The sequence below is a fragment of the Eleutherodactylus coqui genome, chromosome 2, assembly GCF_035609145.1.
Source record: "Eleutherodactylus coqui strain aEleCoq1 chromosome 2, aEleCoq1.hap1, whole genome shotgun sequence".
NCBI classification, from domain to species: Eukaryota; Metazoa; Chordata; class Amphibia; order Anura; family Eleutherodactylidae; genus Eleutherodactylus; species Eleutherodactylus coqui.
The window spans coordinates 300,601,816-300,622,178 of NC_089838.1; the positions used below are offsets into that span (position 1 = coordinate 300,601,816).

At 45.8% G+C, this 20,363-nt stretch overlaps 1 protein-coding gene across 1 annotated transcript in view; it reads right to left on the reverse strand.

Annotated features, from left to right (window-relative positions):
* Window positions 1–936: 936 nt before the first annotated feature.
* The window catches only part of ATP6V1B2 (ATPase H+ transporting V1 subunit B2), a 29,365-nt gene continuing 9,938 nt past the window's right edge, over window positions 937–20,363 (reverse strand). The window contains exons 3-14 of the mRNA XM_066593489.1: window positions 19,610–19,708; window positions 17,994–18,087; window positions 17,810–17,887; window positions 17,573–17,712; window positions 17,247–17,348; window positions 14,193–14,290; window positions 13,942–14,065; window positions 11,588–11,738; window positions 11,417–11,499; window positions 11,235–11,339; window positions 5,935–6,064; window positions 937–1,992 (exon numbers count right to left, since the gene is read on the reverse strand). Coding sequence (XP_066449586.1) covers window positions 1,850–1,992; window positions 5,935–6,064; window positions 11,235–11,339; window positions 11,417–11,499; window positions 11,588–11,738; window positions 13,942–14,065; window positions 14,193–14,290; window positions 17,247–17,348; window positions 17,573–17,712; window positions 17,810–17,887; window positions 17,994–18,087; window positions 19,610–19,708 — 1,347 coding nt within the window. The 3' untranslated portion in view covers window positions 937–1,849. The remainder of the gene's footprint in view (window positions 1,993–5,934; window positions 6,065–11,234; window positions 11,340–11,416; window positions 11,500–11,587; window positions 11,739–13,941; window positions 14,066–14,192; window positions 14,291–17,246; window positions 17,349–17,572; window positions 17,713–17,809; window positions 17,888–17,993; window positions 18,088–19,609; window positions 19,709–20,363) is intronic.

Consider the following 20,363-nt stretch of genomic DNA (forward strand, 5'->3'; position numbering starts at 1 on the left):
GGTAGGTACACGTTAGAGGCAACCCACTGACAATTATTCATCAGCGCCATGGTTTGGGGGAACAGTAACATTCAAAGATTGACATGGCACCCCAGCATTATGCACCATCCTACCCAAAGTAATTGAACACCTGAGCAAGAATCAATAGTATATATTTCCATATGGTAATACTCAGTGGGGCTTCTTTGGCCCTAATGACATCGGACACTCTCCATGGCATACTTTCTACTAACTTCTGATACACTTCAGCTTGTATTTCCCTCTATTCATCCTGTAAATGTCTGACATGTTTTCTAAAAGATGATGCATCGGGCTTGTTTACAATGAGCAACTTCATTGGGCAGTTGAGCAATTGAACATACCATGGAATGCCTAATCGTGCTACTCCATCTTCATATCCGATGGATGTACCTGGGTGTGGAGTATCCTGGGTAACCCCTTTTACAAGTGTGCGGTAAAAGTATGGCGGAGGCTCTGTTATGGTCTGGGGATGTTTTACGTGGCATGGTCTTGGTCCATTGGTTGTAGTGACAAGAACCATGAACACACAGGTGTACCGCGACATCCCAATGTGCTGCTGACAAGGTCGTAATACTCTGGGAATGGTCAGCCATACTTCCAACAAGGCAACGTACCTAGTCACACATCAACGCTGTTTTATGGTGGTTTGAGATTATGTATGGATGTTCCACGATTGGACCGACCTGCAGAATCCTGACCTGAACTATACTGAGCATCTTTGAATGGAATGTTGGGTCGGGAAATATGAACAGCGTCCATCTTCTCTGAAAGAACTTGCTAGACATTTACAGGATGAATGGAGGGAAATACCAGTTGAAGTGCATCAGACGTTCGTAGATTCCTGCTGCGTTCACACCGAGCGTCCCTCACAGCAAAACTCCCAAAAGACAGGATAAAAAAGTCTCACTAGCGGGATTTTTATCATTACATTAATATTTATTCAGATATGATGCTCTTCAACAAATGTATACACCGGTTACAGACAAAAAAAACCAAAATGGACCACAGAACGAAAACTACTGCACCAATATTCACAAACATCAAATAAGCCCCACGGCTAAACAACTTCCAATCTGCGGAGAAGAGAGCTGGCTTTAAAAACAGAAGATAAATTAATATATAGGGCTGGATGATGGGGGATAAAAGCTGACCAGCCAGGAGGATGTAAGGTGCCGAGATACATCTACCTGGTAGTACGGGGAGGGCGCCCTTACCGGGACGGACTAGTACCTGCATAGACTAATACAGAGGTAGGCAACAGGTGGCTGTCACAAACTGCAAGCTGAGGTATGTCCTGCCAGCATATAGGCTGCAGGACATGCTGGGAGTTGTAGTTCAGACTGCTGCCATGTTGCCTAGGCTAATAAAGCGCCACATTCACCTAAGCTACGTTATTTCCAGATGGTAGTGTCTAAGCACATGTAGACCCTCGGGTCACGTAAACCACGTGCACATCACTGCACAATAAATACACACATGCTACAAGCGTGTCGGACCCCGATCGCTGCTTTACCCCGTGTAGCATGACTAAGGGGGTGGGGCTTAGAACAGCAAGATTGTCTAATATGATAATATAATGGCCACATGCGCCTGTCTGACGGCACTCAGCGCTGCGTGGGCAGCCCGGACAGCAGGCGTGGATCTAATCCCTTCGTAAAATGGTAAGCCCAGGGGTGAAGTGCAATTGTATCACTTTGATTTAACACCTCATTTAAGGGACGCTTTTTAATATACAGACACATTGAGGAATAGTAATTTCTGCCCTGCTCCTTCCAAGGGGTCCCTGACAGACTGAGGAGGAGGTGGAGCTGAGGAATGGAGGAGGAGCTCAGTGCTTGGCTGAGGAGTCTCGAGGGTAGAACTCTGCCAGGGTGCTTGCTGGGATTCTCTTCAGCATCTCCTTGGGGAAGATTCGAAGGAGCTGCCAGCCGATATCCAAGGTTTCGAACACATTGCGGTTATCGTACGGACCTAAAGAGAGGAGAGCGGTGTTAGGATGCAGCATGGGGGTCGTATAAGTCAGATATGACAGAATGGTCACATACTAGAAATCAAATATGCACTGACCCCCTAAGGATGCAGCACACCCCCCACCCTTCAGGTTTATCTCCCCACTTTCAAAAAATCCTTATTTATCCATTGCTGTCCGAAAAATACAACTCAGACCACGAAAAGCCCGCCCTCCATGACACCGTGTACAGCTCCACATAACATCCTGAAAACACTTAAAGGGGTTGTCCCGCGGCAGCAAGTGGGTCTATACACTTCTGTATGGCCATAATAATGCACTTTGTAATGTACATTGTGCATTAATTATGAGCCATACAGAAGTTATAAAAAGTTTTATACTTACCTGCTCCGTTGCTGGCGTCCTCGTTCCCATGGAGCCGACTAATTTTCGCCCTCCGATGGCCAAATTAGCCGCGCTTGCGCAGTCCGGGTCTTCTGCAGTCTTCTATGGGGCCGCTCGTGTAGCTCCGCCCCGTCACGTGCCGATTCCAGCCAATCAGGAGGCTGGAATCGGCAATGGACCGCACAGAAGCCCTGCGGTCCACGGAGACAGAGGATCCCGGCGGCCATCTTCAGCAGGTAAGTATGAAGACGCCGGACCGCCGGGATTCAGGTAAGCGCTGTGCAGGTTGTTTTTTTAACCCCTGCATCGGGGTTGTCTCGCGCCGAACGGGGGGGGGGGGGGGGGGGGTGGTTAAAAAAAAAAAAAAACGTTTCGGCGCGGGACAACCCCTTTAAACATTCCTAAGGGGATTTAGGTGAAAAAAACAACAACATACTGAAAAACGTAAACCTTAAGTAAAGTGAAATGGACAAAAAAAAAATAAAATGCAGTTCCGCCTTTTTTTGGGGGGGGGGGGGGGGGCTTGTTCTTACTGCATACAAACTGTGGCAAAAATGACAGCTTTATTGTGTGGGCCGGTACGATTACTTATTCCGACCGCCATAACTACACCCCCATCGACCGTTGTGCGCGGGCCTGCAGTTTCCATTGGTACCATTTTAGAGTACAAACTTTTTGATTGCCTTTTATAAAAATGTTTTCTTGGAGACAGACTAGCAGAAAAAAAAAAAGTGTAGCCCTGGTATGTATTTTTCTGACGACGTTCACCATGCGGTTATGGGTTACTTTGATATATCGGCCTTTTATGGATGCAACAATACCGAGTGCTTAAAATTAAAAAACAAAAAAACAAAAAAGAAAACCTATTTTTATTTCAGTAGTTAATAAAACTTTTACCCCTTCCTACATGTTTACTCCCCATGGGGGACTTAAACTCACGCTTGTTTGATCACTAATGCATTATACCGCTTTCCGATAGGCAGTCTATCCACAGGCATGGCTTAATAGGTAATCAGCCATGGCAACCGAACGGTACCTCTCCGTCTTATTGCAGGGGGCTGTCCGGGACCCCAGAATACCAATTGGGGCATTTAAAGAATTAACAGCTGCAATCAGGTGAGCACTGATGACAGCTGTTGCAAGCAGGTATCAGCTGTCAAAGTCAGCCGCCACCCACTGTTTATGGAGGATTGGCCCCCGATCCTGCTGTACACAAACTCTGCACCCCCCATGACAAACATATGTCATGTGGCGTTAATGTTTAAAGGGGCGGTACCATGATAACAAGTTATTTCCTTATCCACAGGAGAGGGAACAGCGTTCTGATTGGCAGAGATCTCGACACAGACGCCCAACGATCCTGTTCCTTGGCCAGCACTCCATTCATTTTAACATCAATGCAGGGGAAGAAGCCACCCCCCCAGTGACAGGCAGAGGGGGAAACAGGAACCCCATTCTTGATCGGCAGGGGTCCCAGTGGTGAGACCCCCATTGATCAGCAAGCTATCCTGTGGATAGGGGATAACATGTAATTCTAATACAACCCATTTAAGAAAAGGGATCATCATTTGTTGCATAACACTTTATTTACCATGTGCTGCCACCATGTGGTTGCTAGTGAGAACTACATAACCTATTCTGCAAGGGAAAAAAAAAATCCTACCAACCCATGCACCTACCTGGGATAAATGGGGTTAACACTGGGCGACGTCAGACGCCCCTGTTGCCCTCGCTGCTCCCCATCCATGTGTACTGAAAGCTGCTATTATCCCTTAACGAGCCACTAGTTGCTAAGGTAACTGACTGCCACCCACACACATACACATCCCCCATGTGACAGTCCTTTGCAAGCTATTTAAGGAGGGCTGAACAGCGGGATCTGCAGTGATAATGGGTGACGGCTCAGAACCACCCGGGACCACCCTGCTGCCAAAATGCACTTAACTCTTTCACTGCAATCACAGGGACTTTGTGAAGAGTCAGTGTTTTCATTGCAGACCAGCATTATGACGGCTATCACACTGAGCACATGGACTACGAGGTGAGAGCAGCGGAGACTCTGCAGTCATTCAGCATGATGAGACTTGTAGTGCCACTACAGCTGGCATCAGAATGTGTTCTGTAGTCAAGAACGTCCATAAGACATCGCGTTATGATAAACGCTCTGGGATTGAAGTTCGGAGCTAAATGTAGCGATCCCACTGTCCAATCGACATGCTGCACTCCCCCTTCCCCATACACAAGACTACCGGTCGATCACATTGACTCCATAGACATTGCTTGTGACAAGTTTGGCAATTCCCGAGTGCATCCCGGGGAGGTCAATCTGTGCAGTGAGGCTGCGCCGTCACTCCCATCATCATGCTAATTGTCGGGTTGCATCTGTAGATGCAGCCCGGTAATTGTTGGGAAAACACGAGTACTAGTAGCATTTGTAGCAATCATATAATAGCAGCCTAAGGCTATATGCGCTAGCGGCAACCCCTAGCGCCTGCATTTTCCCAACTACAGGACTGAGGCCACACGCATCCTGTGCGTCACGATAAAACGCTCCAACGCGGCGTTTGTGATTTTTGAGCGCAGTTTTATTTTTCAATATTTGTGTGTTTAACGCACCTCATTACAATGAAGGGGGTGTTAAAAAGCACCCCCCCCCCCCCCAAAGCACTGTACAAGGTGTTCAAAAATGACTAAATCGCGGTAAAATGACACCATTTTAAGCGGCATTTTCTGAACACGTGTGGGAGTGGCCTAAACCTGCAAGGGCGGTCCAGCAATTAGCGCTATGACACAAGCGTTGACAGTGCTTATGTAATAGCCCATTAGGAAGCAGAAGTGATTGTGAAGTACCAGAGAGGAAACAGCAAGACCCCCCAAAAAGGAAATGGAGACAATTCTCCTCCTCCTCTTTAGTTTGGTGGTTGCTGGTGTCCTTGTCCCTACGAGGTGCCACCTGCAGATCAGGTTGTACAGGTAGTGCGACTCCTCCAGGATGGCACATCCATACGTGCCATCACAAGAGAATATTTGCTGCGTCTCCCAGCACCGTCTCAGATACCAGGATACGGGCCAATATATGAGGACATTGGGACAGGTTGGAAGGCGGCCATCAACCCCACATCAGGATCGGAGGAGCACTGCCAGAATCTTACAAAGTGGCCTCCAGCGGCTGCTGGTCTGCGTGTTTAATTACTAAACTGTCCTACGCCGACTCAATGAGGTGACCTGAGGGTCCGACGTCCTATAGGGGGACCTGAGCTCACACCGGGCAGCTCTACTGGCATTCACCAGAGAACATCAGAATTAGCAGATCCGCCACAGATGCCCCGTTCTCTTCGCAGATGAGCCCAGGTTCATGCTCAGCGCACCTTTTGACCTTCGAGATGCAAGATGTGATTTAAGGGTTCCCTTAAAATGTTCTTGCAGCCTATAAAGCTCATGTTTCCAGTGAAGCAAATGGATGGAGTCTAAATATAGGAAGACGTAGCGCCACCTGGTGATCCAATCACGAACAGCAAGGGTTTGATCTTCCCTGAAGTACTAGGAACGTTCCTACTCACCCTGGGCGATGAAGTTCTTCTCAAACTTCTGCAGGAACTCCAGGTAGAGGAGATCATCAGATGTCAGCGCTTCTTCACCCACCACAGCTTTCATGGCCTGGACATCTTTTCCAATGGCATAACAGGCGTACTGCGGGGGATGGGGACAACAAATTTGGGTTAATTCTACGATAGCCACCTCAGGGCAGCACAGCGTTTCTACAGCGGCCAATCATGCAGAAGAAACTGACAAGAACCAAAGCACATGAGAAAAAGTTACCACGACCGAGTAGTAAGAACAGTGCACACATTAACCCCTTAGTGTCACGCATGGATTACCCATCAAGTCCTGCCCGTGGCAAGGCTTTATAGGCAATAGTGAAAATAGCTATATACTGCAATACTAAAGTATTACAGTATATAGTACAAGTGATAGAGTGATAGCAAGTTCAAGTCCTCTGTGGAGACTAAATATATATATCTATTTATACATCCTCGAGTATAAGCCTAGTTTTTCAGCACATTTTTTTATGCTGAAAAAGCCCCCCCCCCCCCCCCCCCCGGCTTATACTCGAGTGAGGAAAAAAAAAATAATAAATCAGGCAATACTCACCTCCCAGCCGGCATCTGTGCTCCCAGCGCGATTGTCTCCCTGGTGGTGCAGCAAGCTCCTTGAGAATTCTCCCTGCTGTCATCTTCCTGCTCAGCTTTTAATTCCCCCACCGTCAGTGCTGTCTAGGTAAGCTCTGTGATTGGATAGAGCGCCAGCCAATCACAGCTGGCACTCAATCATTAACAGCCATTCATTGATTGACATCACTGAATGGCTGTGAATGATCGAGCGTCGGCTGTGATTGGCTGGCGCTCAATCCAATCATAGCGCTTACTTACACAGCGCTGACGGCGGGGGAATTCAAAGCCGAGCAGGAAGATGACAGCGGGGAGAATTCTCAAGCAGCTTGCCGCATCACCAGGGAGACCATCACGCCGAGGACACAGAAGCATGCTGGGAGGTGAGTATTGCATCTTTTCTTTACCTAGTATATACTGGAGTATAGCTCGGCTTATACTCGAGTCAATAAGTTTTACCAGTTTTTTGTGGTAAAACTTATTGACTCGGCTAATACTCGGGTCGGCTAATACTCAAGTATATACGGTATATTAAAAACATTCAATAAAGTTTAATAGTAAAAAAAACACTATTGAAAGTTTAGATTTTTAATGGGAAAGTTTTTTTGTTTTTTTTAACATTACAAATCACACATATACGGTATCGCCAAATGTGAAAGTCCAAACTACTAAAATATGATATTTATCCTGCATGGTGAAGGCTGCTAAACAAAAAAACAAAGAAAAAAAAAAAAGGACGGAATGTCAGAATGCAATGTGGTTTAGTATTCTGACTAATTTGAATGAAAAGTGATAAAAAAAGATATATTTTCCCCAGAAGAGCACTAACCGCTGAATCAATAAAAAAAAAATAGATTATGGGTCTTTGAATATGGCGACAAAAAGCAAATCTTTAAGATTTTTATTTTTAAAGAATAGAAAAAACATTTAAAAACTATTTAAATTTGGTAACATTGTAATCACCCCGACTTATAGAACAAAGTCCATAAGTCATTCTTACTGTATTGTGAGAGCTGTAAAAACTAACCCCCCAAAAATGCCACAATTGCATTTTTTTTTTATATCTCCCCATTTAACCCCTTAAGGACCAGGCTGTTTTGTACCTTAAGGACCAGACACTTTTTAGGGATTTTACTGCCCTATTTTTTTCCTTCAGCAACCAAAATTATTTTAGCAGAGTTATTTTTTTCCCCCCGTGACATATAGGGGTATATTTTTATTATCTTTTTTACTGACTTTCCCCCCCTGTTTTTTAGTTTTATTGGGGGTAAAAATCACGGCATGCTCTATTTCTGTGCGGGGCTGGCAGAGCCCCGCACAGAAATGTCACTCCCCGGCCGCCGGAACATCAGAGCCGGAACCGCGGGAGCAGGTGAGTGCCGCGCTGGTCCCTGCAGGGGCTCTGGTCGGGTCCCGCTGCGAGAATTCTCGCAGGGGATCCGACCCGGCCGTGTGCAGGCGGCCTTATAGTTTTTTTTTAAATTAGTATATTTACACTAAGATAAATTGCAGGAACGGGTTCCTCTGTTTTGGACATTTTGATATAAAATATGTATGGTTTTGGCTTACAGGGTGCAGACGGCGATGGTTTTGGTTGGCGTTGGGTTATTTTCCTAATGTATATATTTTTATTTTATTCTGTAATATTTTTTTTCTTATTTGCGTAATAATTTTTTTTGCACTATGTCCCCCATAACGTCATATAAGACCTCTGGGGGACATTCACTTAATATTTTATTTGACACTTTCCCACTGTAGCTGGGGTTCCGTAGGAGCCCCAGTTACAGAGAAAAACATCCCCTGTAGTGACAATAGTCACTGGCAGAGCTGATCAGAGTCTGCTATGACTCTGCAGCTCTGCTGTCCCAGGGAATTCCAGTGGTCACGTGACTGCCGGTTCGCGTAGTGGGAGTTATACTTCCACTTTTTAGTAAATAGCGCTCACTGGGCACTGTGTACCCGGGAAAGGAGAAGGCAGAAAGTGTTAAAATCCCCTCCCGCCTTCTCCTCCAGGTTATCAGCTGTGACTAACGGCTGACAACCCGACCTGCTTCTGATTGCAGAAGCAGGCGCTTTAGTCCCCCGCTGTATTTTTTACTATCGGCTGGGATTAAAGCCCAGGACCAAGCACTGTAAATTTACGGTGCTTGGTCTTTAATGGGTTAAAAATGTTTACGACTGCTCTCTCATAGGCATTTGCAAAAACGCATCCCATCATTGCAGTGGGCGATTAGGAGAGTTTAAAAAAAAACCAAAACACTGAAAACGCACTAAAATAAAGCAGACGCCGTTTGAAAATCGAGGCGTTACAATCGCCACGCTTGAATGCTTGTCTGAGAAGCCCCATTGAAATCAATGAAGTGTTACAGCATTTAGCGCAGCGTTTAAAATGCCGTGCTAAACGCTGAAAAAAACGCTAGTGAGAGCGGCCGGATCGCTTTTCTGTACATCATATGGTAAATTAAATACTATCATTAAAAAAATACAACTCGTCTGCAAAAAACAAGCTCCCAGATGTCAATCGAAAAATTCAAAAGCTGCGGCTCTTTGAAGGCCGCGAAGGAAAAAAAAAAAAAAGTAAAAAAAATAATATTTGGTACTGAAAGGGTTAAAGGGGTTGTATGATGGGGACAAGCTGTGGCCCGGCATCTCTCAGCTGCCGGGGGTCCGCAGTTCTGGTTGGGAGGAGTTGCAGTCACACATTACATCCTTGCATACAGGGGGTCCCCAATAAGGTATATGAGGACAGGGTGGTCCTGATTGGACAAGCCATTTAAGATCCAAACCAGGAGCAGGTCCAAGACGACAGATAAAACCCCTGCAATTGCACCATTTTGGGGGTTTACGGTGTGCTATGAATGACATAACTTTTGCAAAAGGTGTTCTGCCGCTGCATTCAAGGACCAATGACATTTAAATTCTGTTGACGGCTTGTTTATGGGACAACCGGCAACTCGTGGGGATATTACAGTACTGCTGATGGGGTCCAGAGGCAGTGCCTCCCTCCAAGCACCTACATGATTCAGTCAGCATTGGCTACAGCAACTGAGGGGTTAAACAACCAGAACTGGTGTTAGAGTATTCCCATCTTGTCAAGTTGTTCCTAACCATAGGACAGGTGATAACCTGCTGATCGGTGTGGGTCCAACCATTGGGACCCTCCCAATCAATCCAGAGATCTCTCCTCTGCCAGGTCCCTGAGTCCTGCAGCGGTGATTGACCAAGCACAGCTCCACTCACGTCAATGAGAACTGATGGAGATGGAGCTCAAGCGCACAGCCATCTCCGGCAGTTCTCACGGAAGTGAATGGAGCAGAGGCCACTGTTATCAAGATTTAGTGACACATCAGGGAGATCTCTCTGGATTGGTGGGGGTCTTACAGATTTGCTATCTTACAGCAATTTGCCATCACCTGTACTATGGATAGGAGGACTTCACAAGATGGGAATACCCCTTTAACTCTGGTCCCCGCTGTTACAGTTGACACCCTGCTGCATACTATCTTAACGTGATTAGAAACCCGAGCAAGAATCATTAGTATTTATTTTATTATGTTAATACCTAGTGGGGCTCTTTTGGCCCCAATGACATCAGATACTCTCCGTGACATCCTTTCTAACGTCTGATACACTTCAGCTGGTCCTTCCTTCTATTCATCCTGCAAACATCTGGTAAAGTCTCACATGCATCGACCCATCTACAGTGGTGCAATGAGCGTGGTCATTGGACAGTTGAGCAATAGAAGAACGTTTTATGGAGTGTCAAATCACATTCCTCCATCTTCACATCAGATGGACGTACCTCGGTGTGGAGGATCCTGGGGAACACCTTCTGACTGAGTGTGTTGTGCCAACAGTAAGTACGGCGGAGGTTCTGTTATGGTCTGGGGATGTGTTATGTGGCACGGTCTCGGTCCGTTAATTGTAGCGGTAAAAACCATGAACACAGAGGTGTACCATGACACACTAGACAATGTGCTGCCAACAATGTGGTAATACTCTGGGAATGGCCAGCCATACTTCCAACAAGAGAATGCACCTTGTCACAGATCCAACACTGTTTTATGTTGGTTTGAGGATATGGATGTTCCCTGATTGGACTGGCGGCACAGAGTCCGACCTGAACCTACTGAACATCTATGGGATGAACTGGAACGTTGGGTCAGAAAATCTGAACAGCATCCATCTTCCTTGAGAAAGCTCACCAGAAGTTTTCAGGATGAATGTATGGAAATACCAGTTGAAGTGCATCAGACGTTATAGAAAGTATGCCTCAGAGAGTACCGGATGCCAAAGGAGCCCCACTAAGTATCATATGGAAATAAACACAACTTTTGATTCTTGTTCCGGTGTCCAGTTACTTCTGGTAGGGGGGTGTATGCTACAGCTGACAGCCGCTGTGGATGGTGCAGGCACAGCTCCCGCGTCTGTACCATCCCTATGCTGTAATAGTACACTGTGGTACAGGAACTCAACGCTAGGGACCTCATCTACACAGATTGACCTAAGAACACATACCCAAGTTACTTCCTCTCAAACACGTTTTATACTACATTTACACAAGAAGATTTTAGGGCTTTTTGCTGCAATTTTGTGCAAATCATGAATAAAAGTGCTGCAAAACTAGCAAGTGCAAATACCGCCTTAGTCACTTGGGGGCATTACTGAGCTGTAAGCAGTAAGAAACTCACCAGCTGGTTGGACACATCAGAATGATCCTTCCTGGTCATGCCTTCCCCAATGGCAGATTTCATCAGACGGGACAGTGAGGGCAGCACATTAATGGGAGGATAGATCTGAGGAGGACAAGTATGTCATGAGGGCTACAATAGAATGTGGATTGCCAGTTCTAGCCAACGTACCCGGCACCAACCTGTCTGTTATGTAGCTGTCTGTCTACGTAGATCTGCCCCTCTGTGATGTAGCCCGTCAAGTCAGGGATGGGATGAGTGATGTCTGCGAGAAACGAGAATCCGTAAGATCAAACATGCCATCCACACAATGTGCTTCTAGAAGTAGTGCCAACGTGCAGGAAAACACTGACCGTCATTGGGCATAGTGAGGATAGGGATCTGTGTGATGGAGCCATTCCTCCCCTCCACTCTGCCAGCTCGCTCGTAAATGGTGGCCAAATCAGTGTACATGTAACCTGGGAAGCCTCTTCTACCCGGCACCTCTTCTCGGGCTGCTGACACCTGGTGGACAGAACAAGGTTTAGCTTTTCCTCACAGGGTTCCAGGATATTCCCACATCCTAGACAAAACCCTCTAGTCAGACATAATACATGCGCAATAACCCCTGCAATTCTCCATGAGTCCCAGAAGAACAGCCATGTCCCTCCCTTCTTCCTTCTCACTGGCCATAAGACAACTGGCTGCAGCAGGAGCCTCCCCCCCTCTACTATGTCTGCAATAGGAGACCTCTACAAGCCCAACACCTCAATCTGTAGCCAAAAAGGAAGAGACCGGGGGGAAATTAAAAAGTGTTTGAGAAAAAAAAAAGTGCAAGGACCTTCAGTTTCTTAATTTCAAATGCTTGTCTTATTACTTTCCAGGAAAGTCACTAGATTTTTTTTAGGGTTAGTCTAGTTACTCATTGCTTCCTTGTAACCCTTTTTGTTTTCTGTACCCCAAAAAAAAAAAAAAATTGTTAAAAGATTTAAAAAAAAAAAAAGTGCATTTTCCTCCAGGTACCACGCCACCGATGTCCATAGGTTGTGTCTGGTATTGCAGCTCAGCTTAATTGAATGAGTCTGAAGAGTGGAAATAAGTCTGAGCTGCAATGCCGGACATGTAGCCCGTGTGACGCTTTTTTGAAGACATCCACCATATTATTCTAATTCTGCAAAGAACAAAGGGTTAAAGGGCGTTCATACAATTTCTATAAGACTGTTAGTCACATAGAAACATCAGAGACCGACCATATGAGCAAGAGTGGTCAAGTCCCCTGCAGGGGCATAAAGTACAAAAGAACAAAAAAAGGGGAGATGGGAAAAAAAAAACCAAAAAATCATTGCGTTCTTATAACCAAAATAGGCCGTGTCTTTAAGGGGTTAAAAAGGTTTTCCTGAAGTTTTATACTGATTGCTAATCTTTAGGAAACCCCATCAAAATCAGATAGTGGGTTGTCAAAAGTCAGACCCCTATCAATCTATGGAAGGGGCTGCTGTGCGCTGGCATGTACCGCATTTCACTGCTGCTCAGCCCCACTCAAGTGAACGGGACCGAGCTGCAACCACCCGACACCACCGTACCCCGTAAACAAGGCGACCCCTTCAATTAGATGACTGGTAGGGGTCCCAGGAGTCCGACCCCACACCAATCTGATACTGATGGCCTATCCCAAGTATAGTGTAAAGTCAAGGTATAACCTGTTATAAAGCTGATGGATGATTATGTATTTATCAATGTACTCTGATCATGTGAGCAGTACTGGCCAATTAGAGCAGCTGTGGTCACCCAAAACAAAAAACCCAGTAACAGATGCCCCCATACCCAACTGTAGCAGTTTCCACTCGTTCCATGTATGTCCTTGTGTTTAGGGAGCAGCCCTGTGTAGTGGCTGGTGCTGGTTATCGGAATTAATGAGATCTGTGCCTGCAGTTACAAGCGCTGGCCACTACACAAGGTCAGAGCAGCAGCTTCCACTCCGACCCCTCTGTTTAGCTCCTGATCAGCTAGGGTTATGACCACAGTACGCCAGCTGATCTTCCATTGATGACCTATCCTGGGGATAGGACGTGTATTTGTGAATTACATGTACACACGCCAGTAGATGGAACATAGGTGCTGATTGGGGGACAAGAACAGAAGTGCTTCCATAATGGGAAAACTTTGTAACAGACCCAAGCTAAACAATACACCTATTTAAGGGTGGGTTACCATCTTATAAACTGATGGCACGTTGCTGGGATCACAATGTTTGGATGGAGAATGAAGAGGATGCAGAACTGATGTACAGTTGTGTCCTGTTCACCATATCTCTGCACACCAGCGCACCTACCTGTTGCACAGTGGAACTGCAGCCAGCCTCATTTACATAAGTAGGGGGCTGTACTTTAGCTCTTTGCACAGCCAAGTGAACTGAAGCTGCTCTGCAGGGTATCTTGGGGGGCATGCAATACTAAAGCCAACGCAGTGGCCCCTTCATTCTCAGGGTTGGTAGAGGACCCAGAGGGCAGTGCCCACCAATCATAGCGCTGGCATATCTCAGCCATCACTTGATGGGAATACTTGTTTATGTAGACTAGTGCTGGTTCCATAAGCTGTGGAGGGTCTCCTCTCATGCGGAGACTAGCAGCCGGTAACATTGTGCACGTCGTGTATGCACAAATCATACTTCAGTGACCGGAAACCAATGGTTCCTTCAGGCAATTGCTTGTACCGTTCCAGATATTACCTCTCTCAGGGCTTCAGCATAGGAGCTCATGTCCGTCAGGATAACCAGCACGTGCTTCTCACACTGGTAGGCCAGGAACTCTGCGGTGGTGAGGGCAAGACGAGGCGTGATGATACGTTCAATGCTGTGAGGGGGAGAAGTCAGATACCGCCAGTCAGACAGCGGGGGGCAGAGCAGGCTTATCAGAACCAACACGGCAAATATAGCTGACAGGACTCACACCCCACCAGGCAATACCGTCCTCTACTTACGTGGGGTCATTGGCCAAGTTCAGGAAGAGGCACACGTTGTCCATAGACCCATTCTCTTCAAAATCTGACTTGAAGAACCGAGCCGTCTCCATGTTCACCTAACAGGAAGAAGAGTACGGGTGAGGAAGGGCAAAACCAAAATGGAAGATCACTTGTGTTCTGGGCTGTAAGCAATGGGAGAAGCAAACTACAGAATACTTCAAAAGTTGAGGGAATAAAACATGGCCGTTTCCTACTTGTCCCTGCAATTGTTTTTGCAATACTCCTATTGCAGTGTATTATGCCTTTTAGGTGTTATATGACCGGGTTTAATAAACTCATACATGGCAGACCCCTGGTAACTTCCTGGCGCCCTGAATTCATGTCCCAGAGGCTGTTGGGCTTATGATTTGCTCACATGTCTTTAGTGTGTATGTGAAATGCACATGGAAAACAAGCAATTTTCAGCATATGTGTACTTTAGCATATATATACGTTAAAGGGGTTTATCAGAATCATAAGTTATTCCCTGTTCACAGAATAGGGGATAGCTTGCTGATGAGTGGGGATCTCACTGCAGAGACCCCTAATGATCGAGGTCCCACATCCACGGTCCTCTTCACTGCGGGGTGACTGCAACCCCGCAATGAGGAAGAGACTGAAGAGCTGGTCACACAAGAACGTTAGCGCTCCATTCACTTTCAGTGGGACAGCGGAGATACCCAAGGGGTGCATCTTCATAGTGACATCACTGCAGAGGGAGAAATGACCCTGCAGTGACAGGCAGAGCGGGATATGGGAGACCCCCTCTATGGGAATAACTAGTAATTTTGGTACAACCCTTTTAAACATATAGCCATCCGTTTTCCTTGTTGGGGTCTGTTCTTGCATTAACAACGTATACTTTTTTCAACCTAAAGGCTTTAATAAAGTTCTTTATCTGAAGGTTTTTCTTCTCTATCCCATAAAAATACACACACATGTAAGGGAGGTCAAACAGTCAAGTCTCCACTTTCCAACTACGTTTGACCAGTCAGTCTATAGGTACTTTCGTATTAAATTGTACACCCTTAATGATCAGCCAAGATGTGAAGTGATGGAGCTTTCTCCCTCTGTGTAGCTATCATGGTCATAACTGTACAGCTAGTCAATAGAGCAGGTCAGGGCACTTGGACCTTCACTAACTCGACACTGGAGACACATCCTAGCATTAACCCTTTGCAATCCAATATTGGATTCAGGGTTTCCTAGGGGGTTTTCTCTTTCTGCCATTATACAATGGCGCCACCTGCTGGCTAGAGCCAGTACTGCGGTATGGGACCTGCTCAAGAGGCCCCTGACAACAGAGCGGCCAGTAATCTACAATAAGAATACCCTGCCGGACGTCTTCCAACATTGGAAACTGTACAGCCTTCAATCAGAATGTGTTTAAACAGACAGTGGATTGGGAAGGGTTAAGCCTTTTAACGCCCGTGTTTTACTGCAGATTGTCCGCTTGGATGGCGATTGTGAAATCCGCAATATAAATCCGCTTGTGTGAGCCCTGCCTGTGATGCATCGGACTTTTACGGACAGCAATACCAAATATGTTTTTGTTTTTTGTTTATTGTCTTGATTGCTTTTTGTATAATGGGAAAAGGGGGCAGCTACATGGCACATCCCGATCACATGGTGGGAGGCCGTTCAGGACCTCTGAGCTTTGCTCAGGGGATTAAATTCAGCTATTAGAAATGACAGCGGCATTTAACCCCTTAAGGATTTTACCCATGTGGCGGTTTTACTGCAGTATTTTGTTTAGCTACGAAATTATTTTTACTAGGTTTTTTTTCCATGACATACAGGGCAAAAAAATTTTTTGTTTTATTGGGCATAAAATGCTAAAAAAAATGGATTTTAACATAGTTATTTTTTTTTTTTAATTTAGTATATTTTCACTAAAATAAAGTATGGAAATGGATTGCTCTATTTAGTTTTGGACATATATATATATGTGTATGGTTTTGGTTTACAGGGCGCATACAGCGATGGTTTTAGTTGGCGTCGGCTTTGTGTTATTTTCTTTCTTATGTATGTATTGTTGTATTCTGTAATTTTGATTTGTGTATGTAATTTTTTTTTATATTTATGTCCCCCATGACATCTTATAAAATCTCTGGGGGACATTCATTTTTTTTTTTTATTTGACACTGTCCCGCTGTAGCTGGGGCATCCATAGGAGCCCCAGTTAGAGGAAAACAACCCTTGCAGTGACATTAGTCACTGGCAAAGCTGGCCAGGGTCTAATATGACCCTCCAGCTCTGCTGTAGCTGGGAACCCGGCAGTCATGTCCACCCCCCCCCCCTCCCCCCCATTAAGGGCCAGGCGCTGTAAATTTACTGTGCCTGATCCTTAATGGGTTAAAGAGTTGACAGCCACGATCAGTGTTCACGCAGATTGCGGCTGATGCCAGCGGATGTTAGCTGTAAGAAATAGCCGGCACCCAGATTGTATGGAGTGGGATCCGCTCCCTATTCCCCTCCATACAAATGCTGAATGCACAAGACATAACTGTACACGTTCTGTGTTTTTAAGGTGCTAAAGGGGTTCACCAAGTTAGAAACCTCATTTTCATTCGCCAGATAAGGGAAAAAATTGAGTTAAAAGGTTTTCCCGGGTAAGAAAAACATGTCTACTTTCCACCAAACAGTGCCACCCTTGTCCATGTAGTTGTATTAAGGTGAATGGGAGCCGAGCTGCAATACCAGACAACCTGCTATCAAGGGTGGCGCTGTGTTTGGAAGAAAGTAGCCATGCTTTTCTAACCCTGGACAACCCCTTTAATTGGGGAGGATCCTTGGCCAGAGTTTAGAACTACAGTGTGTCTTGCATTACACAGATTACCTATTGATTTAAATAGACACTGCAATGCGTTATCTCCCCTGCGGGGGTGCTGAAGGTGAATGCTTCCGCTTTTCTCCACGGATTATAGCAGATCACCGACCGTCTTAGAATAGGGGCACTAATTCCCTTTAAGAACGTGACAACAAATTGTAAATTGTATTCATAGTTGCTGTAGTCAATCATTACACACTCACCCCCATAGCAGCAAACACGATGGCAAAGTTGTCCTCGGTGTAATCCATAACATCTTTGGATTTCTTTACTAGACCGGCCTGACGACAGATCTGGGCTGCAATCTGACAAGACCAGGTATAAGTTAGCATATAATACACCCCTGACTACGGACACATATCCTATGTATACATTACAATAGCCTCTTACATCCATACACAATGTATTTTGTACAGTATACGGCAACTGGAGAAAAGCGGGGTATAAAGGGAGTTGTGCACCTCATTGCTCCATAATATAGAAGTGCTTCCCAATACACTACTGTATATGACCCAAGGGTTCTGCTCACCTCATTATGGGGAAGCCCAGCAGCAGAGAAGATGGGGATTTTCTGCCCACGAGCAATACTGTTCATGGCATCGATGGCAGATATACCCGTCTGGATCATCTCCTCGGGGTAAATCCTGCACTGAGGATTAATGGGCTGCCCTACAGGGAACATAAATGGGGGAAAGTTTTGGACAAATAACAAAACTAAAGTCTAGATAGGGCAACTTACAACTTTTTCCAGGTTCCTCTGACTTACCCATGATGTCCAGGTAATCTTCGGCCAGCACAGTAGGCCCGCGGTCAATGGGCTTCCCTGAACCGTTAAACACACGACCTGAAAAAGAGCAAAACAATCTGAGCAAATCTGAAAATTCTGTTCCATCCAGATTCTGTAAATAGTTCTATATGTTGTGCGTGTAGGAAAAGAGGTGCTCACATACCCAGCATGTCCTCGGATACAGGGGTCCTCAGGATATCTCCAGAGAACTCACAAGACGTTTTCTTAGCATCTATTCCTGAAGTCCCTTCAAATACCTGCAGGAGGAAAATAGTAAGAAATATCAGAGGACAAGAAGAAACGGTGCAAGGAGCAGAAGCTGATCTCAGATTAACCCTTTCCAATCCACTGTCTGACCTCTGAAGACGTTATGATTTAAGGCTGTACAGCTCCGATGTTGGAAGACGTCCGTTGGGGTTCTCTTACTATATATTGCCAGCCTCTCTGCTGTCAGAGCCTATCCAACGTGTCACCTCATGCAGTACTGGCTTTAGCCAGCATATAGCGCTGTTGTTTAACGGCAGAAAAAGAGTAAGCCCCCTAGGAAAACCAGGATACAAATTGGATTGGAAAGGGTTAAAAGGGAGTCCGTCAACTCCTGAGGCCATAAATTTAATTTATGGGGCCAATATCAGCTGACATACTTAATCTAAGAATGTACTATACACTGACCGATGACTGCATTAGGGACACCTACTCAATAAGAGGTTGGTCCACCTTTATGGAGTGATCACAGCTACCAGACATCAAGGAACAGATTCCACAAGGTACTGAACGTCCTTCATACTCAACAACTCCCCCTATGCCGGCTGCAGCAGCTCCGTCGGTGCAGATTCTGTGGATAAGTGGGAGCAGATCTCACAGCCCTTTCCAGGACATCCCTAACATGTTCAATGGGGTTACAGTCCAGTTCGTTTTGGGACCAAGGTAGTGTGGAAAGTTCATTGTCATGTTCTTCCAACCACTGCCTAGTGATCTGAGACCATTGACACAAAGCTTTGTCCTATTGAAGTATGGCACTGTGGTCGGGGAAGATATTTCAGCTGTTGAACCGCAGTTGACAAAAGGTACGCCGCATGGTTATTGTGAAAGTTTGTCTCAGTCCCCAACTGTTCTGCTGGGTCAGTGGGTCCACTGTGACAAGTCATTGCTGAGATGCCAGACGTGTCACTCATCTCCAAGACCAACGTGTGGCCTGTCGCTGTATGCCCTTCTGTCGGATTTCTCTCCATGGTTCAACCGGTCTTGGTTCACTCTTGATACCGCGGTTCAAGAACAGTCAACAAGTGCGACCGTTCCAGAAATACTGGCACCACACTCTGGGCACCAACAATCTCCTTGTGGTCAAAGTCACCACATTTACCCATGACTGCCAATGGCTGTCTTCTGCTGCGCAGAGGAGAGGTCAGCACATTATCAGAGATGGTGACGCAGCCATCGCATGGTACCGCATTACTGATCCCCAGATGTCACGCTCCAGCTGTTCCTAATACAGTGATCGTTCAGTGTACTTACGCTCCCTGCTATCAAAGTCGCACAGACTACTAAGGGGCATGCTTACAATAAGATGACGCCTCATTCTATGTGCGTCCACGTAGCCCCCTTGGTGCATGCAGCTGTGGCTCGGACAGCGTGAGAATGCTGACGAGCGTTTAAGTAGGATACATTCCCGGATTCAGGGTTTCAGCTCCTACAAGCCCACAAGTTTAGTTTATGGGGCTCATAAAGAGCTGACATGGTCCGAAGCCCCCTTGGCCTAGGATGGCCATATGTTCTCACCTGTACTACAGCCTTGGAGCCGCTGACCTCCAGTACTTGTCCGCTCCTTTTTGTGCCATCGGGAAGAGTCAAATACACAATCTCGGAATACCTGGGGAACTGAAAGACACAGGAGCGACATCAGCCAAGCAAGACCTCAAACTAATGGTGATACAAATAATCTAATGTAGAATGACTTCATGAGAAAGGTTTATTGGCAAGATAAGCAGAGGAGAGGAGAAAGCCATATATGCCAGCAGAGGTGAAGAGGATCACAAATTTTAGGGGCGGCAGATATGCTAATTTAACAAATGTTCTCTGTGCAATTAACTTTTACAACTTTCCAATATACTTTCGGTGTTCATTTAAAGTGAAAATCCCCAGCATGCCTCGCTAGCTCAATGTCTGTACATAACTTATGTGTGATCTGTATTCTGGGAAGGGTCATCTCTACAGCATGTACTGTCCTACTGCATTATGGGACTTCAGCTAAACTGTTCAATGCATCTGACAAGCAGAACAATGAATGCAGCTCTGGAGTAGAATATCAGCTGTGACTCAGGATTAATTCCATGTAACTACTGTAACGAGCTTATAAAGAGATTCATTCTAGATTAGAAATAAACATGTAAATTTCAGCACCACTGCCTCGTCACAATGCTGAAGTCACACGGAAGAACACAACGTATGATACAAAAGCACGCAAAGCAAAATAAATGCAGGCTTCATTTACTAAGCAGCAATGTTTCTGCCCTCAAGTCCTTGGCCAAATCTC